The sequence below is a fragment of the Aspergillus lentulus genome, assembly GCF_001445615.1.
Source record: "Aspergillus lentulus DNA, contig: Alt08, strain: IFM 54703, whole genome shotgun sequence".
Classification (NCBI taxonomy): domain Eukaryota; kingdom Fungi; phylum Ascomycota; class Eurotiomycetes; order Eurotiales; family Aspergillaceae; genus Aspergillus; species Aspergillus lentulus.
The window spans coordinates 2,558,264-2,576,806 of record NW_028322118.1 but is presented as its reverse complement, the minus strand read 5'-3'; the positions used below and the strand labels follow the sequence as shown (position 1 = coordinate 2,576,806).

The window sequence follows — 18,543 nt, the reverse complement described above, 5'->3', positions numbered from 1 at the left end:
AATAGGGACAAGTATGGAATAAACGAATTCTATTTAAATACTGGCATAGAATGACACAGCACATACTACGTGGACGTGCTATTGTAGGTTTGCCCATTCTTCAAAGGCTAGGGGGCCACGTGGTTATGGTTTTCCGAGCAATCCCACAGGTACCTCCCCATACAAAAATGTATGAAACAGTACAAGATGGCCAAGCGGTCCATGTCGTGTAGGATGTTGGTCTCCGGACCACCGACGAGGCCCTCTCCTAAATACTACTTCAGCCTTTAGTATTCCAGTGAAACCATGCAGAGGCCTAATTAACCATGTACCTAATTTTGCTATTACTGAAGGGACTACTCTCGCCAACATTATTCTGAAAACTCGTTGTCTGTATAACCCAGGATTAGGTTTTTACTCGAAGTATAACCCACTCATTTCGAATATCTCGTAGTCAATGATGCTCATCAGTAGGATTCAGAGATCGTGATGAATGACGTCAGGTGCATGTCCATATGGTCACTGAAAACAGTAATAACGAGGTCTTGGCCTTGTTGCTGTAAAGATTATCACGACTGACATTCATACTGGTAGACAGAACTCTTGCGTGGTATCCTCCTCGACTACCAAATATAGACAGTGTGTTGATGGGCTCATGATGCTGATTTGGCCGTGGCGTTATTATGTCCATTCGGTAAAGGCTAAAGCTGCGGAGCGACAGCCCACCCAAAATGGGACCAACCCATAGGGCTTACATCCTTATAGCGTTAGGTTAACTAACTATGGCATTCGTAAAGGTCTCCAGCTCCAAAGCTCAGGCAACAACTTACGTACTTAGCTCTTTCAATTTTCATTTTCTTCTTCTCTATCCCTTGTATTCTTCCTTTTTGCCATCCCCAATTTCAATTGCCCCAGGACATTCTTGTCGGGCGGACTCATTTGTCGATCATCATCCCTGCGGCTGGCCGTTTGACTGACCCGTGGTCGCGTGAAGAACTCTTGCTTTCCCACCCCGCACTCAGAGCTGTGAGGTAGCTCCTCACGTTAGACGATAAGATATTCTTCATCAGTACAACACCTTGAAGTTTCCGCGATAAGGTATCCCTGTATTCCACCACCTATAAAGAGTTTCCGGAGATCGGTTTATTCAAAATGTTTGGAATCATCGCGGACTTGATGTCGTAAGTACTCTGACTCCGGTATCTCCGGGGAAAATGTGGGCACCAGATATCTCTGTGCTCGTCCCTCAATACGTAGGATCATTAGGTCCGAGCTAATGCTTTTCGACCATCATATTCCAGCTCGGTGATTACGATTCTCTTCCCCGTATTTGCCTCTTACAAAGCTTTGCGTTCCTCTGATCCGTCACAGCTGGCGCCATGGCTGATGTACTGGGTGGTCCTCTCGGGCATCTTGTTGGCTGAATCATGGACGATTTTCATTCTGGGCTGGTACTAAAGACACTTCCCGATGAAATACCACAAGGAAAGCAAGGCTGATATACCGTAGGATCCCGTTCTACAGCTGGTTTCGGCTGTTTTTCTTTTCCTACCTCGTACTTCCTCAGACGCAGGGCGCAAAAATCCTGTACCAGACCTATGTCGACCCCTTCCTGGAACACCACGAACGAGAGATCGAAGTGTTTATTGGCCGCTTCCATGAACAGGCCAAAGCTCTTGGGCTTCAATACTTCTACCAGGCCATCGATTACATCCGAGAGAAGATTCTGAGATTGCCGGGTCAACACCCTGCCCCTCCACCTCCGCCAACCGGCCCCGCTGGATATGTGCAGTCGCTTCTCTCTCGGTTCAACATCCCTACCGCTGCTGGCGGAGTGCAACAAGCTCCTGCCAATGATTGGTACTCTACGATTAGCTCCGCTGTGGCAGCATTGACTTCCGCAGGTAAAAGCCATGAAGCGCGGGCTGAAGAGCTGTCTGCCAGCGGGAACCTCTTGCCGCGAGAACTGACTGGAATGTCCCGGGAGGACAAGGCTAGCTTCATTTCCAAGCAGCGCGAAGTGATTGAGGTGTTGCGCGCTGCATTGGCCAAGGAAGAAAGTAACCTTGACAGTGGCGATGTGGACGACGACCTTGCATATGGCTCTTCTCTGAGAAAGAATCGCAGTGACAACTCGTTTGACCATATCAACCCAGAAGACGTTCGTGATCGATCTCCGGCGAGACCGCAAAGATCGTCCAGCGGCCGATGGACGTCGGGATGGTTTGGCAGCGGAGAGCCGGCTGCTTCCTCTGGCGTCGAGGCTATTCCACGCGCAGCTGACGACGTTCCGCGGCCCAGGGGATCCCACCATTAGACTCGTTGTCACTGAGTGATGACGTCATGCTGAGTATAATCTCTAAATAGACTGGCCAGGGGATATATAGACTCGTAGCATGAAAGACAATGAATTGTGATCAAATCAGTTGAATATGCCTTGCCGCAGTATTTTGCGGTGGTTGATTGCCATACTAAGCGCTGAAGTAACAGCGCCGCAGCAAACGGCTTCTTAAGTATCCATCTTCATCAACAGCACATAGTCTTCTACCGTCGATATTAACCAGGAATCCCAGCGACAAAGCATGAGACTCGGTTCTTCGAACGCCCTCTTCTAGATCTTAGTTGTCATCGACACCCACAAAAACAGGAACGATGTACTCTCAGGCGCTTGAAAGGCTGCATCACGTCGCAGTATATCTCACTCCGAGCGTCGACACTATTTCCAACACAACAGGAACGCTCGTCGAGCTCGCAAAGCACAGCATCCCATGTCTAACTGCTCTCGGGCTTCATGATCTTCGCAGGGAGATCACAGCCTACATCACTCAGGAACCACTCCGTCTCGCTTCGATCTGTCTCTTCGCTTTCCCTGAGGCAGTTATCTCGCCCATTCTATACCTCACAGGATTTGGATCTCTGGGTCCTATTGCTCGTATGTACTCTCTCCTCGTCTTTGTTCGAGAGCCGATGTTTAACCTCGTATCTAGATTCTCTAGCCGCGTGGTATCAAGCCTCGTTTGGCAACCCGGTGGCAGGAGGGGCCTTTGCACACTTCCAAAGCGCGGCGATGGGTGGCTATGGATTGGGTGTTTTGAACACTGCTCTTCGGGGGGTAGTGGGTGTAGCTACGGGGGTGCAGATGGCTTTGGGGAAGGCGAATGGGACTTTGGCAGGATGAGGGGGTATAGTGTGTGGAGCAAAGATCATGTTCATGTATTGGCACATGGTTGGCAGGTATCTACATCCTAATATCTAGCTAGGTATCAGGTTCTTTCCCAGGAGGATAGATTGGTTTGGGTGGATCTACTCGGTAGGAGGAGCTGGTTTCCGGACCAACCAGACAAATAAATAAAGATGTGGATGTAGTGGTATGGATGTCTGCGTTCTATGCTCAGGTACTTCTATACTATGATACAGGAACCTTGGGAGTATGTCCTGTACGTGGGTTGAAATTCAAGCGTATCAAAAGGCAATTTGAGTACTTTTCTAGAAACTCATGGGAGGATGAAGATGATCCGCCATTGCCAATCGACATGCGGAATGCAAGGAAGGTACGGGTGTGACCATCATGCGATATGGCACTATTGACACATTTACCTGAACATACTGTTCCTCAGCAGAAGCCGTAGCTAGTTGGGTAGACATGTATGATTTCCGAGTTTTATCAATACCTTAGCCACTTTCTCTGTTAATTTCATCACAAGATGCATAATGTTGAGGATAGTGGTGGCAAAGATGCCTCAGGTATCAATCGTTAAGGCGCTAATGATCTCATCTTGACTTGCCTTGTTTTATGACTGGAAGAACACTATGGAAATTCTGCCGGTCATAGTCTAATCTTAGGCATCATTTGTCTTGCGGTGAGTCACTTGCTGATGTGTCTCTGCGCCTGATGAAGAGTCGGACAGAATGGCAGATATGTGGCTAGATACTCAGTTAGATACCTTCTGGTCATACTTGATGTTAGTACGGAGTGTCCATCACCTTACTTGCCTTCAGCTGGGTAAGGTATTATTCGATTGCTGATTGCTTATTCGTTTCCCGTACCTAAGGTAGATTGTTTTCGCCGCCGCAACCCGAAGACGTGGCCAGTCAGCAATGGCACTGACATCCTCACCCCGTCCCGAAAGGGTAAAGTAGGAACTTAACCTAGGGAGGGTTCCGTCGGTTTTATCCACCATGGATAACAGCTCTCTTTTTCGTTACCTTGTTTCTTTTGGCCACATTCATTTTGGATGAGAAGATTTGATCATTTTTAGAGAAGAAAAATACCAAGTAATCGAGTAGAATAAAACAAAGAAAGTTGTCGTTGACGAAGGTGGTGATTGTTTTGTTGGAAATTGTCAGGCTCGTTTGTGTTCCGCCTAGGCGCTTCACCTTTTTTTTTTTTTTTCCTTGCCTTTCAAATTTTTTTTGTGCTCGCCGCACTGAACTGAAGGCGAAGGGAGAAAAAATAGACAGCAGACAGCGACACAGACAGGCGTAGTAAAGCACCCGAACAGGGAGAGTAACCCCCTCTTGTGTCTTGTGCGCGTAGTTAAATATTATTATTAGCGATCTAGAAAGGTAGATACCGAGTTATCGTAGGTTGGGTTTTCTCCCTTTCTTTCTTCCTTCCTCCTTACCCCATATCCCAACTCGTCGTAGTCCAACGACGTCTTTTTCTTTTCCCTTTTTTCTTTGTCCTGCCTATTTTTTTTTTCCGGTGGCAGTGTACTACTCACCTTTCTCACCTACCTACTCTTACCTCCCCCCATCTCCCTTTCCCTTCCACCGGACGACCTCTCGGTTCAGTGTGGGAGTTTGAGAAAGAATAAAAAATAATACTACTATTTCGCTAGTAGTGTTAGTCCTCTAGAAGTATTCTTGCTTCTTTTAATGCGGAATCTGGAGCGCGTTCCGATTCTGCTTCCCACAACTTGACATCACACGAATACCCAACACGCACACACAAAATAAAAAGCGCATTTAGGAAAACTTTCCTTTCTCCCATTAACCTGTCTAATGACCTCGATCCCTCAAAAGTCAGGCCTTCAACCTCAAGGACAGAGCACCTCGACTCAGGCCGCTTCGTCGCACTCGCCTTCCCCGTCGCTCAGTGGGAAGACTTCACCCTTGCCTGCTCCTACCTCAACGGCCGCCAGGTCCTACGCCAGCGCCACCAAGAAGTCCGCGACGGACTCGACCGCCGCTCCCGTCACCGTGGGTGGCTCTTCGCAACATGGGAAGTCGACCTCAGTATCTCCTGTGAGCGGCAAACCCATGCAACAACCTTCCCAGTCCCCCGGCGTCACCATCGTCAATGGCGCCCCGGCCTCCGCCTCGCAAGGCGACCACTCGAGAAAGCCCTCGGTGACCATCACCTCGGCCGGTACCTCTGGCTTCATCCCCAACGGTGGCCCTGCCAGTCGTCCCAATAGCCTCCAGTTCGGTTTCGCCAACTCGCAGAGCTCTCCCAACATGGGAAACCCTGCCGTTCTGGCGACCCAGCCTCAGTCGGGCTTGAGTGTTTCCCCGTCGATGAACCCCCGTGTTACGTCTCCTCAGACTTCCCCTTCGCCTATCCCGCAGCCTGCCTCGAGCGGTGGTCGGCCGCCGCCATCGTCCTACCAGTCTCAGGGAAATGTGCCCAACTTTGGAAGTTTTGGAGATGCGGGCGATGCGAACGTAAGTCATGGCATTCTTTTGACGCAGATCGAAAAAGCAAAAGGACGCATCCCTGCGGTGTATCTGTTAAATGTGATGCAAAGAGTTTGTGCTTACTTTATTCTCCTCGCAGATGCGCTCCGGTCCTCAAGCTCCCCTTGGCCCTGGCTCTCAGTCGACCCATCTCCGTCGCGAATCCTCCCAGTCCACGCACAGTGATATGAGCAACCATATGGGAAGTGGTCCTGGACGCGGCGGTTACCCTCACCAGGGTGGACGCGGTCGCGGATATTCGCAGTCCGGTTACCAAGGACAGATGCCCTACTCTCCTGGTCCCAGCTTCCGGTCTCCCAACCAGCCCCGGGGTGGTCCCAACATGGGCCCCCAGTTCCACGCTCCGAACCAGGGACGGCCTCTGGCGCCCTTCCCCAACTCGCCACACCAGCGCAGCCCGGCTCTGGCGACCGCGCATCCTGCTACACCTCAAATGAACCAGGTCCCGATGGCCCATCCCCAGATGCCTCCTCAGCCCTACGCCGCCTACGGACAACATATGGCCCCGCAAACAGTGAGACACCACCCCTCTGTTTACAAACCCCCCCGTCGTGGCCCATTTCCGAAGAGACGACAAGGATCCCGTCGTTTCTCTTCGTCTTCCTCCACAAGCCTCCCTCTTGCACATACTTCCCCTCCCCCTCTCCATCTCCCCCCTCCAAATCTCGCGCCGGAAAGCGGTCAGTTTGAACATTATCTGACGCTAATGAAAACCCCCCAGGCTTATCCCTATGACCCTAACTACGCTTATTACAATCCCGCCTATGGCATGCAGCAGATGCAGTACATGACTCCCCCTTCGCCACAGCCACGGCCTGGCATGCCGTATAACCCGCAGGCGCCCTACATGCAGAACCAGTACCCGGTTCAGCCTCCTCCTCAGACCGCTCCCCTGTCTCGCACGCCGTCTCAGGTGTCGAACGACCGTCCAGGCTCCAGCCTGGGCCAGGGCCAGCCTCCCGCAGGCGCTCCGGCGGCCAGCCACACTCACACGGCCAGCAGATCCTCCAACAGCCCCGCGCCGCCTAAGCCTCAGTTTGTCATTCCTCCCACCAAGCGGAGCCCCATTGTCATCAAGGACCCCGGTAGTGGTGTGGTCAAGACCTTCGAGAAGGCACCGGCCTCCCCCGCCCGTGCGACTCCTTCTCCTGTGAAGATCTCAACCCCGACCGCTACGCCCCCGCCTCGCACCGCCAGTGGCGCTGATCACAACCGGACCGAATCCAAGGCCAAGACGGACGAGGAGAAGAAGAAGGAGTTGAGAGAGGCGGTACGTCAGAAGATTGAACAGGACGAAGCAGAGCAACGTCGCAAGGAAGAAGAGGAAGCAGCCGCTCGGAAGAAGAAACAAGAGGAAGAAGAGGAAGCGGCTCGCAAGAAGAAGGAGGAAGAGGAAGCTGCTCAGAAGAAGAGACAGGAGGAAGAAGAGGAGGCCGCCAAGAAAAAAGCTGCCGATGAGGAGGCGGCACGCGAGAAGCTGGAGGAGCTTAGCCTGAAGGACAAGGCAGACGAGGCCAAGCCCGCTGCCGAAGAGCCCAAGAAGGAGGAACCCGCCCCTGCTGGTGATGATGATGAGATCGACTACGAGGCCATCGAGCGCGAGCTGGCCGAGATCGAAGCCAAGGAAGCTGCCGCAGAAGCTGCCTATTACGCCAAGAAGCAGGCCGAAAAGGAGGAGAGGGAGCGTAAGGAGAAGGAGGAGCGCGAGGCCTACGAAGCGAACATGAAACAAGCCGAGGCCGAGGCCGAAGCTCTCGAGGAGGAGCGTCAGCGGAAGCGTGAGGCTGCCGCAGAGACCTCCAACAAGGAGCTGTTTGCTGCGCTCAAGAAGGGCGAAATAGCCGCTACAGAGGACAGCACGCCTGCCGGCAGCGGCACCGCCACTCCCGTCTCCGACATCTCCATGGGACCTCCTGGCAAGCCTGCCAGTGCCCAGAAGCGGGAGAAGCCTGCTGCTCTGAAGCTGGAGACCACCAAGGCAGTTGAGCCTCCCCAGCCCAGCGCTGCCATGAAGTCGCTTCAATCGGCTCGCTTCGTCGACGACTTGAGCAAGATCAATTACCCGCCCTCTATCGTCTCTCCCAACCCGGCCCTCAATGCCAATGCTCCTGCGGACCGCAAGTTCCACTACAACAAGGAATTCTTGCTTCAGTTCCAGAGTGTCTTCAAGGAGAAGCCGTCCATTGACTGGGATGCCCGGGTTCGTGAGACCGTGGGCGAGAGCGACACATCGCGTCCTCAGTCCGCCCGTACGCCTATGGGTGCACGCAATCCTTCTCGCGGCGGTGTGGCCCAGCCTTTCAATATGGGCTCCTTCGGACAGCCCGCGGCCAGAACCACCTCTGAGCAACGCTTCGCTGCTTCTAATGCTCGCAGTCCCGCTATGCCGTTTGGCCAGTTCGGCCGTCCTCCTGTGGGCATGGGAGCTCCTTCCATCAGCCGTGCCGGCTCCAATATGGGTATTGGACCGGGAACTCCCCGTGGTGGTGGCAGCCGTTCCAACACACGGACCGGCAGCAAGCGCGAGAAGCAGTCCGCCAAGAAGGAGGAGGAGATGGCCAAGTCCATGCCTCTCACCGCTGGCAAGGAAGTCAAGGCGCTCCAGGTCTCCACAACGGGTTGGAAGCCTCGTAGCATCGTTCAGCCCGCCGCCGCCGCCGCCGGCCCCACTCCTGGCGGTCATCTGCCTCCGGATGTCGTGCAGCGTAAGGTCAAGGCTGCTCTCAACAAGATGACCCCTGAGAATTTCGACCGTATCTCCGGTCAGATCCTGGAGATTGTATCGCAGTCCAAGGATGAATCCGACGGACGTACTCTGCGCCAGGTCATCCAGCTCACCTTCGAGAAGGCCACCGACGAAGCTCACTGGGCATCAATCTATGCCAAATTCTGCAAGCGTATGCTTGAGAGCATGAGCCCTGAGATCAAGGATGAGAATATCCGTGACAAGAACGGCAATGTCGTCACTGGTGGCAGTCTGTTCCGCAAGTACCTCCTCAACCGATGCCAGGAAGAGTTCGAGCGTGGTTGGAAGGTCAACCTTCCTCCCAAGCCGGAAGGTACTACAGAAGAGGCCGCCATGCTGTCAGACGAGTACTATGCCGCCGCTGCCGCCAAGCGTCGTGGTCTTGGTCTCGTCAAGTTCATTGGTGAACTGTACAAGCTGGGCATGTTGACCGAGCGTATCATGCACGAGTGTGTGAAGAAGCTGGTCGACTACGAGGGTATGCCTGAGGAGGCAGAGGTCGAGAGTTTGACTAGTCTCCTGCGCACCATCGGTGCCAGCCTCGATGCCTCGGAGAGAGGTCACACCTTCATGGATGCCTACTTTGCTCGCATCAACATGATGATGGAGATTCCAGGCCTGCCAAGCCGATTGAGATTCATGCTGATGGTAAGTTTATCTCCCTCCGGACATGTAGCTTTGGGAATTAGTCTGACCTATTTACAGGATATTGTTGATCTGCGCAATGCTCGTTGGCAATCAAAGGATGCCGATAAGGGTCCTAAGACCATCCAGCAGATTCGCGAGGAGGTATGTGTTCGCTCACTTCTAAAAGACACATTGTGACATTCGGCTAACCCCTGATTCTTAAGGCCGCTCGTGCTCAGCAAGAGGCCGAGATGGAGCGTCTCCGGCAGCAAGCCAACCGTGGCAACCGTCCACCAATGGGCCGCGGCGATGCTCGCAGCTTCTCTAGTTACGGAAACCAGGCCCCTCCTCCCGACTACGCATCCAGCAAGGTTGGAAGCGATGATCTCCGCCGTCTGCGGACGACACGTAACACCAACCAGCCCATGTCCTTTGGCCCATCTAGCATGCTTGGGTCTCGCAGCAGCAGCGGCCGCAAGAACCTTGGCCCTGGAGGCAACTTGGTTCGTGGCAGCGATGATAGCGCAGCCAGCAGCCGTTCCGGAACCCCTACTGCCGGAAAGAAGGAAGATAAGGAGGCCGCATCATCGATGAATGCGTTCAGGTAAGATTCAACGCAGACACCTTTTGCTCGTTTTCACTAACCCTGGCTGCAGTGCTCTCGCTAGCTTGGATGACAACATGGCCACCTCACCTCCCTCGAACCCTACCTCACCTTTGCTAACCAAGTCTCAACCTGCCGTTGAGCGCCGTCCTTCCAAGGCCCCATCGACCACCGGCGAGGAAGCATCATAGATTCTATGGCAATGATAATGATGAAAAATTTTCGTTTCTTCTGGAAAGATCATGTGGTTCCCCCTTTCTATCTCCCGTTCTTCTTAGTCATGCCATGCCAACTATGCCGTTTGAGCATTCTTCATTTTAATCTTCTCGTCTATGATTTTGACTCGATCGGTCGCTCGGATACTCTGTCGTTACAAACGACAAGGGTAGGATAGTGGTCGCCGACGGGACAATGCATTATTGTGTACAATGTGTTCCGAGCCGTAATGGAGGTGGGGGAAGTTCACCAGAGAGGAAGAGCCATCTGGCGAGTCAGGCCGATATGAGGTGTTTCCATCTCGATCTTCCTCTTCGCATCCCTTTTTTATCTTTTCTTTTGCATTCTCAATACCCAGAGGACTCAAAACGGTCTGCCCTCTGGCAGACATGAACTTTGGAACGCCTCCGTCAGATCCTTGAAGATTCCGCTTGCTTTGCTTCGCTATTGCTCCCCAGTCATGCGAGAATACTGTAGCTGACTGACATGTGTGCATTTTCTTCTCGTTTCTCTCTTGCTCTGATTTTTTTACGCCGCATTTGCATCTACACTGGCTTGGTGTATGCCGTCTGTCTGTCTGTCTGTCTGCCTCCGCTTCGCTGTCTGTTTCGTTCTAGACAAAATGCCGTTAGAAAAGTTTCCTCTTTCGCCCCGTCTTGGTATCTATCTATCAGATCGACGTTGCAAGCTTCATGTCTATGCCTATGTCTCAATATAACATAACTCTTCAATGGCTGTCGCTGTCTGCCTTAAATGGAAATCGCCTTGCCATAGGTCTGTATTGTCCTATTATTGTCTGGACTTACTGGAAGATTGGGCGACTACTTGCTAGGCTGATAAACGGGGCTATGTTTGCACTGCGGATTGGAACTGCTTCCCTCGAGACTGTATCGTTCATACCTGAATGAAATTGGTTGGAGATATAGTGCCTTCCTATCTTCTTCAGTGCTTGGACTTGGACGATGATTTCATCTGATCTAGGTTGAGTCCATTCACATTGTAACTGAATCTAACTCATACATGTAAGTCTAGCTATGAGATGCATCAGACTGGTAACTGTTTTATCTTCTTTTTCGACCAGGTAGCCTGACAAAGCACACGCAACAAATGTGAGGCAAGGCTTCATATAAAAACAGAGCGGAGTGATCATGACATCGTGAGGTACCAGTTGATCTAATTGGTAATTGCTCATACTGAGGGATAAGCAGAATGTGAGCATTCAATCAAGGTGATAAGAGGCGGATCAGCCCCACCTGCAGGACGACTAATGGTATAGGAATGCCGTAGCGATGTACGCTGGTAGATGGATGAGATGGGCTGCAAGACTGGGTCCACAGTTGTGGAATCATTCACCCTTGCCTTCATCTTTCTGATACGTCGAAATATCCTCAGTGACAATAACTGGAATATTGACCTTTAGGGATTCGAGAGGTGGAGGAGTCATCGTTGTGGTCTGTGTACCGCTGTCCGGTGATATGTCGCCGTCATTGGAAACAGCTTGACTGTCATCCGCAGCCTTGTGCTTGGGCGACACATCCTCGATGTGCTGACCGGACCGGGAAGCAGAAATCTCATCATCCGAGGCGCCTTCGTCTTCCGTTGTCTCTGCGCTCTCCGCAAGGCGATTTTTGGCAGTGACGCTCAAAGAGCCCCAATTTGGCGACACTGGCTCCTCCTGACTGGCACTGCTTCTCTCCGACATGGAAGGTGAGCTCCGAGAATTGGTATATGAGGCAGGGAGACCCAAAGCTGCCGCAACCGCGGCCTCTTCGTCGGGCAGTCTAGAGATGTTGCTGTCGGTGCTTGAACTAGCATCAAAGATGCGGCTACCCCGACGCAAACTCTGCTCAAGGATCTGATTGTAGCTGCGTCTGGTAGGGTCTGCTTGCCGCTTTTTCTTTTTCTTTTCTCGTTTGGTGGTGGGGCGGACGACAATGACGGGAATTGGCGACTGCTGCAAGCAATACTTGGAGACAGAACCTGGCAGCAAGCCTTGCACACCTCCGAGTTTACGGCCACGCGTTCCCACGATCAACAGCGCAGGCTCGTAGATCCTGATCTTTATAGTGTCAGTATACTTCAATACATATCCTAGTCTGGACAAAGGTTAACATACCATTCGCTGAATAATGTCTTGAACCCTACCAACCGCCAATTCTAGAACCAAGCTGATGGCCTTTTCGTCCTGGCTGTTCTTCTGTATGACCTGCTCGAACAGCCTCTCGGCTTCCTTCCTGTACTTTCCAGCCTCGATCTCCGCATCGCTCGCGAGACCGGAATCTTTTTCAACGGCTCGCAGACAGACGATCTCATCGCCATCGTCGACCAACTCATCGATCAGCCACTCCAGGGCAAAATCGGAGTAATCATTCTGATCAGTGCCACAGAGGAAAGTCCTACTGCGACGAGTACACTGATAGCCTTTATGTTTGTAGTTCAAAGTCAACGAGAAGTCTGCCGCGTCGGGATTATCGAATGTGTCGAAGGAGACACCGCGCTCGTAGGTTCTAAGCAAACAATTTCAGCTTGTTAGCAGCGTCGCAACAGCAGCGCAAGCGCAACAAAAGCTCCGGACGTACCGCGGCGGAGGCGGAGAAAGGCCTCGACTAACAGAGCCACTTTTCTGATCCTTCTCCGGCACCTCGATCTGCGATCGTTTCTGGACTTTGACGCTTGAAGACCGACGGACAGGGGACTGCGTTTCGACTCCACCGATATTGAACTGGATGGACTTGCGCCGCGGACTATCGCCCCCAGGGGATACGCACCTTGGCTGGGGTGACTCGCGTCCAGTGTCGTCGAACGAATGTCGTGGGGAGACGGAGGACCGCATTTCGTCGGTATATGGGATACGATGGATACACCGGTAGTTTGTCCTTCGTGGAGACAGAAGAAGAAGAGGAGTGCGATCCAAAGCGCACGTGAGAGGGCGTTTGGTCCCGGCTTTGGAATGCAGATGCGGAGAGGGGAATTCTCCAAACGAGGTGAATTAAGGAATTGTAGACTTCGACCAAGACGAGTCTTACTCAGTATTCAGACAATTTTGTTGGAGATGGAGACGACCAAGGGTTCAATCTATTTGTCTAGCAGCTCAGCCTCCATGAAGCTCCTGAAGTTCGTCTGCCAGTGGTGTGATGCGGAAAATGCCGATCATGGTTTAGAACGGGTGTGGTGGGAAGACCCCAGGCAGACGGGGTTTGTTTAGTTTGGGCAGAGCTCGAAGACGGCTGCAGCGATTGAACTGTTGAAGGAATTCAGCAAACGAATGAATTTGGCTGGCTATGAGGACGAATGAAGAGGAAAGTGAGCTCTTGACTTCCGGATGCAGAGAGGAAGGTGAGAACAGGAGAAGCCCAAGAGGGGCAGATAAAGGCGGTGAGTGGTGTGGTCCCCTAATAATACCCTGGTATTATCAGTCTATCACAGACTGGATCTGAAGCCATTGCGATATGCACATCTATGCCAGCACTGACTATCTATGGAGTACGGATACAGCACAGACTTTCCAAAGTCACAGCGCATAAGCCTCTTGTTGATTCGAGACACAAACCCCATCCTGTCAGACCTGCATAACTCCAATGACATCCCCTCTTCAGCCTTCAACTGCAGGACGGCTACTCGGCACTTAACTCATAGACATCAAGGCAGCTTTTCCCTCGCAAATGAGGGGTTAATTTGAAGCCGTCAGCTGCCTCTACATGACTCACGGAAACTAAACTTGAATCCGACTGCAGACTACACCCAACAGAGTAAATAACAAACTTGCGGAATCCCAGTGTTTCAAGGAAGAAATTCGGGATTATCGGAAATAAATTCATCTTTGAATTTAGACGTGAGACAGACCCCAAGAGAAAAACTTCCGGAGTCCTAACTCCGTTGATGGACTAGTCTAGAGTTGATGTTAGAGTCATACTCGGGTATCAGGCGTCACTATCCGATCCACACCCCACCAGTATCCTGAAGAGCGAAGACCCGTTCTCTTTCAACGATGGCCATGATGGGGAGTAAAATGGATCTGGCTTCTACGGACATTTACTTAGTAACATTTAGAAAGTTCTTCTAAGATCCATCAAGAAGATACCCGTTTCTAAAGGGTAACTATGGATTGTCTATTGACTACAGAGTAGGCTGTGTACCCCTCTTGTAGTCATTAGTGGCTTAGAGCGGCAGCGCCAGAGGTGACTATTGAAGATCGACAGTCACATGCGGACGCTGGTCTAGGGCAGCAAGGTACCTGATCGTCAAGGAGCTTGAGCTATTTGCCTTAGATACTTTGCGTCTGAAGTGAAGAGTTTCTGTCTACGCCTGAGGAGAATTTAAACTTACTAGTCAGCAAATAGTCGGTCGCTAAAGGACCAGACTAACTGGCCAGGAGCCCCAATGCGAACAACAACTGGATGGGGTGTCTTCAGAATTCAGACGATCATCCAGTAAGTAACTGTGCTACTGAGGAAAAAAGGGGGAGGACGGATATTTTCAAGAATTTGTTCATTTCTTGATCTTTAGATCATCATATATATATAAGATTGGCCATATACCCAAGGCCATCCCATCATGCATGCCCGACAATAGGGGCTCCATACATGCCTTCGTAAGAGTAGAGAATCATCAATGGTGCCCAAACAGTGGACACACTAACAAAAATCTAGACGCCCATAGATGCATCAAGTCGATAGCTGAAACTAGTCCAAAAAACGCCGTGCCTGCATAGCGTATGCAAGCGCCAGAAAATAAATGCCCGAATCAGACAAAAGGGTATCACGAGAATATATACTGGTGGAGAAACAATCAATCGAAACAAGACGTAATCAATACGCCTCGATGAATGTGCTCTGCTCCCGCTCAGTAACGTAATACCCCGGCCCATATTCAGGGTCGGAAAGTGAAAGGTCGGCCGATTGAGGCTGCTTCTCCGAGAAGCTGGCCAGCGTGGGTTGCGGCGGTGAGGGAGGCATAGTATCATCCTCGGAGTCCTCGTCAGAGTCCGAGGAGAGCTCGGGAGGGGTTTGTCGTGATGGCGAGCGAGTCAATGTGAGCTCGTCCAGATCTTCGATATCGTCGTATTCAAAATCCGAGTCTGAATCCGAATCGTAGTCCTCATCCACTTCCTTCTCGGTGATGACAGCCACGGGTGATGGTGCCCGTTGCCGGACAGGCTTCTGGATCGTGGCGAATGCTTGTTCCTCCTCGTAGTCTTCTTCACCATCAAAGTCCGAGTCATCACTGTCCGAGTCAAGGTCGGAGGCATCTTCAGGGTCCCAGTCTTCCTCGGGTTCTTCAATCACAGGGTCGGCCCATTGGATGTGTCGAGGCTGTGAGCTTTGAGAGGATTTGCTAGCTCCGTTGACAGTCTGGTTGAACCACCGTTCCTGTTCTTGTTCGGCATCGGCGAGATCCAGCATCAATGAATCAAGCAGGTTGGCATGGCCAACCAGGAGACGGAGATCGTGGTCCGCCCGTGAAGCTTCTCGAGTAAGCTTCTTGCGGGCGGTGTGAGCAAGGTAGTATGTTTGCGTAATGCTCATTTTCTTCTGTTGACGTCGTTGGGCGATTGCCTTGGAGTATGTAGAGGAGAAGGTGGTTGAGAGGGAAGGAGAAGAGGAAGGAGGAGGAGAGCGAGTTGTGGAGGAGTTGACAACCATGATTCCAGGTTCGGGGTGTTGATGTGCTTATGAGCTCAACCAAAGATCGGTCAGAAAATTGACTCGTCCACTGTGGTGACTCAAAGGACAGGACTATGGGTTCCGGCGGTCGGGCCCACCTCCAATACAATCGAGTGTAGCACAGAGCGGTGAGTCAAGCGATATGCAAGCGGTAGATTGCACCTTCAGCCAAGCCAGGGAAAATGTAGGGGCAATTCAATAGTCCCTCAATCTTCTTTTTTCCCACAGATCGACTCGTACACTGATCAAAGTATGGCGCAGATGTCTTTGTCCGATTTGCGATGTGAGATCCACTGGTTGTCTGTTCGACTGAGTGTGGAACAGCCACAGGTGCTGTATTTCTCTACTAGGCAGAAAGTGAGACTGTAGGTATTGATGGCTGGATGATAGTAGTAGGTAGTGTGAAAAGTAGAAGATATCCGATGAGACAGGTTTCGCCAGGGCAAGATGGGCTAGATATGAATTTTTGATATATCCACTTTGTTGTTGACTAGGCTGAATTTTTTTTCTTTTTACTCCTCTCTCTCCATTATTCATATATTCTTTTTATTTCTCTTAGTGATGTTTTTCTACCTCTGGTTGCCGTGATCCCGTCTAAGTCCGAACGGCGATCGGACGCCGGAGCGAAAGCGAGCCTGACATCCATGGCTCGGGCACAACGGCACGACTGGGTCCACCTGAGAAAAGATGAAAAATAAAAAACGAAGGGAAAAACAGCCATTCTGATTCAGCCCTGGCGATCAACCGATCAATGGCGATCCAAGGAACCCACCACGAAAAATTAGTCAGGCAGGCAGTCGCGAATACTGCAGGCTCACCGCTCTCCTTCGGCAGCCAATGAGTACCAATGACTCACATCCTTAAATCCGCCAAGCTTAACTCCTTTAGGCAATACCTGGCCCAGAGGTGCCGATCCAGCCCTGCAGCTGGGGCTCGGATGACCAATCTTTCCGCCCCGTTCCCTCTGACCCTTATGAACATGGATTGCAAATCAACAAACAATGTTTGTTATATATACACATGACGGAAGAACGCTGGAAGGTTCCAGGATTCCAGGATATCGAGCTTGTCGAGAACATCAGATTTGAAATCACACCTACCTTAAGTTTACCAGCGGGTTATCGCGATTAGTGAGCGATTAACAATTAGAGTCAAACTACACGGAACTTAGCCTGGCAAAGCTGAGTCTAAGACGACACAAGTCACATCTTACTCTATGTGGTATCTCAAAAAGAAAGTAATGATCAGACCTTCTACTGTAGAGACCCGGATAGTACGGAGTAGGTACCTTTAGCAATGAACTGCGCTTTCGGTCCAATTCCGACCGCATTTCTGGCCTCTAGTCGATACCACTACTAGGTAGAAGCTTTACAGGAGTGGTGAACCTAAACGAATGCGAGGATGCACCCCGTGCCAATATCACTCCGCTTTTCCGCAGATGTTTGAGTTTGTCGGAGTGACCGTCCTCACCAAGACCCGGGCGGAAGAGCCAGTGCGGATTACGGAATCAACATAACCGACAGATTGGATCCTCGTATTCTTATTTCTTATCCTTCGTTTTAACTGATTACTGCATCAGGGTCTCGTAATCAGCCTCAATGCTGAGGTGATTCTGACAAGCTGTCCCTAATCCTATCGGAAGTCGGGACTACACTGCCCCATAATGAATCGGAAATTAGGACATCGATTAATCTAATCTCCTTGGTTTGATATCAGCTGCCCACGTAAGCCATAAGCGATGGATTGTCTAAGCCATGGTCCGGGATAAGGCTGCCGTGTTCTGATTTCAGTACTTGAGGAGTATTACCAATCATGGCTCACAGTCACTCACAGTGAGGACCTTATGGAAACCACTCCCCGGTCATTTGAGAAGAGTGTCCATGGCAACAAAGACATGTGTACCTCTTGGCCGGTATGAATAGCATTCGCGATGTCCCTCGCTTGGGCAGCCAAGATGTCAGACGCCCTGTTTGATGGCGGTGTTGCTGGAAGGGGAAATACACCCAACCTTTCTGATACGCAATAAAGCCCCGCAGTCCGAATAGGCTACCTTCATAATCCGATGTACCATGTTCTCCAGATTCGATGGCTATCATTTATCAATTATCAGGCAGGTGAGTTACCCCAGTGCACTGCCCTATGGCTGAATCATTTACCATGTGGAGGAGCTGCACTGCGTCAGGTATATTATTGTAACAATTACACCTTATAATTCAATGAGATATGTAATACCTATCTGAATCCCCAAGACTGACATGATTATAATTGCATACTTGCAAGCAATGAGTCAAAAGTGTTGCCTAAGTAGGTATCTGCCCTTATCAACCACGAATTACCAATGATTAGCAACCACGTTAAATTCAAATACATCAAAAGCCAGCCATGGTACTCCGAACGCCAACTCCGATGCGAGTCTTCAAGTTTCCTGGGGTGCACGTTGTATATAGTCCAGACTCAGTAGTCGCTACCATCCCTCTTCTATAGTGACGTCAACCATTTCTAATCAATGTCTATCGGCGTCATATCTGGGGAAGCCATCGCAAATAAGCATCCAAAAGCATACAATGATTACCTACTTTCGATTATTCCAGACAATAAGATCGTCGATGGCGAAATATTCCTTCACTACAATGACATTGTGATGTTGATGTCGATGTCGAAATCGATGTCGCAACCAGGAGTTGGTGATGATACCCCTCTACAGATCAAGGTATCTATGCGATTGACGAAACCAGACCTACTGCCTAAACAAGAATTAGATGTCTTCCATACTATCAGACCTACAGATTCCACCAGAAAAAGTAATATACTGCCAAAATGCTTGACATCACGCTCCATCAACAACCACTTCAATAACATCACGACAATCATTACACTCATCAGCACCAATCACCGCTGATTTTTCTGCCGGACATTCAAAGTAAAGGAAAACCCCACTTCCCTTATCACTCTTAGTAACTATACGGATACGATACTTTATGCTTATGCATATGCATTATGCCCTATGC

General features: G+C 50.8%; 5 protein-coding genes across 5 annotated transcripts; 3 read left to right on the top strand and 2 right to left on the bottom strand.

Moving 5' to 3' along the window:
• Positions 1-1,131: 1,131 nt before the first annotated feature.
• On the top strand, positions 1,132-2,296 carry ALT_4091 (HVA22/TB2/DP1 family protein; the record flags this gene model as incomplete). The annotated part of the gene is made up of 3 exons (XM_033556647.1): positions 1,132-1,160; positions 1,281-1,430; positions 1,489-2,296. 3 exons carry the CDS (start codon positions 1,132-1,134, stop codon positions 2,294-2,296), a joined length of 987 nt encoding a protein of 328 aa, XP_033412538.1.
• Positions 2,297-2,631: 335 nt separating this feature from the next.
• On the top strand, positions 2,632-3,157 carry ALT_4090 (uncharacterized protein; the record flags this gene model as incomplete). Its single annotated transcript, XM_033556648.2, has 2 exons — positions 2,632-2,911; positions 2,967-3,157. The coding sequence occupies 2 exons, from the start codon at positions 2,632-2,634 to the stop codon at positions 3,155-3,157; spliced, it is 471 nt and encodes a 156-aa protein (XP_033412539.2).
• A 1,826-nt stretch (positions 3,158-4,983) lies between these two features.
• Positions 4,984-9,847, top strand: ALT_4089 (putative eukaryotic translation initiation factor subunit eIF-4F; the record flags this gene model as incomplete). The annotated part of the gene is made up of 5 exons (XM_089599683.1): positions 4,984-5,646; positions 5,759-9,073; positions 9,131-9,214; positions 9,277-9,656; positions 9,709-9,847. The coding sequence occupies 5 exons, from the start codon at positions 4,984-4,986 to the stop codon at positions 9,845-9,847; spliced, it is 4,581 nt and encodes a 1,526-aa protein (XP_089456021.1).
• A 1,370-nt stretch (positions 9,848-11,217) lies between these two features.
• Positions 11,218-12,705, bottom strand: ALT_4088 (universal stress protein; the record flags this gene model as incomplete). The annotated part of the gene is made up of 3 exons (XM_033556650.2): positions 11,218-11,931; positions 11,989-12,379; positions 12,452-12,705. 3 exons carry the CDS (start codon positions 12,703-12,705, stop codon positions 11,218-11,220), a joined length of 1,359 nt encoding a protein of 452 aa, XP_033412541.2.
• Positions 12,706-14,680: 1,975 nt separating this feature from the next.
• Positions 14,681-15,514, bottom strand: ALT_4087 (uncharacterized protein; the record flags this gene model as incomplete). The annotated part of the gene is made up of 1 exon (XM_033556651.2): positions 14,681-15,514. One exon carries the CDS (start codon positions 15,512-15,514, stop codon positions 14,681-14,683), a length of 834 nt encoding a protein of 277 aa, XP_033412542.2.
• Between the last annotated feature and the right edge of the window lie 3,029 nt (positions 15,515-18,543).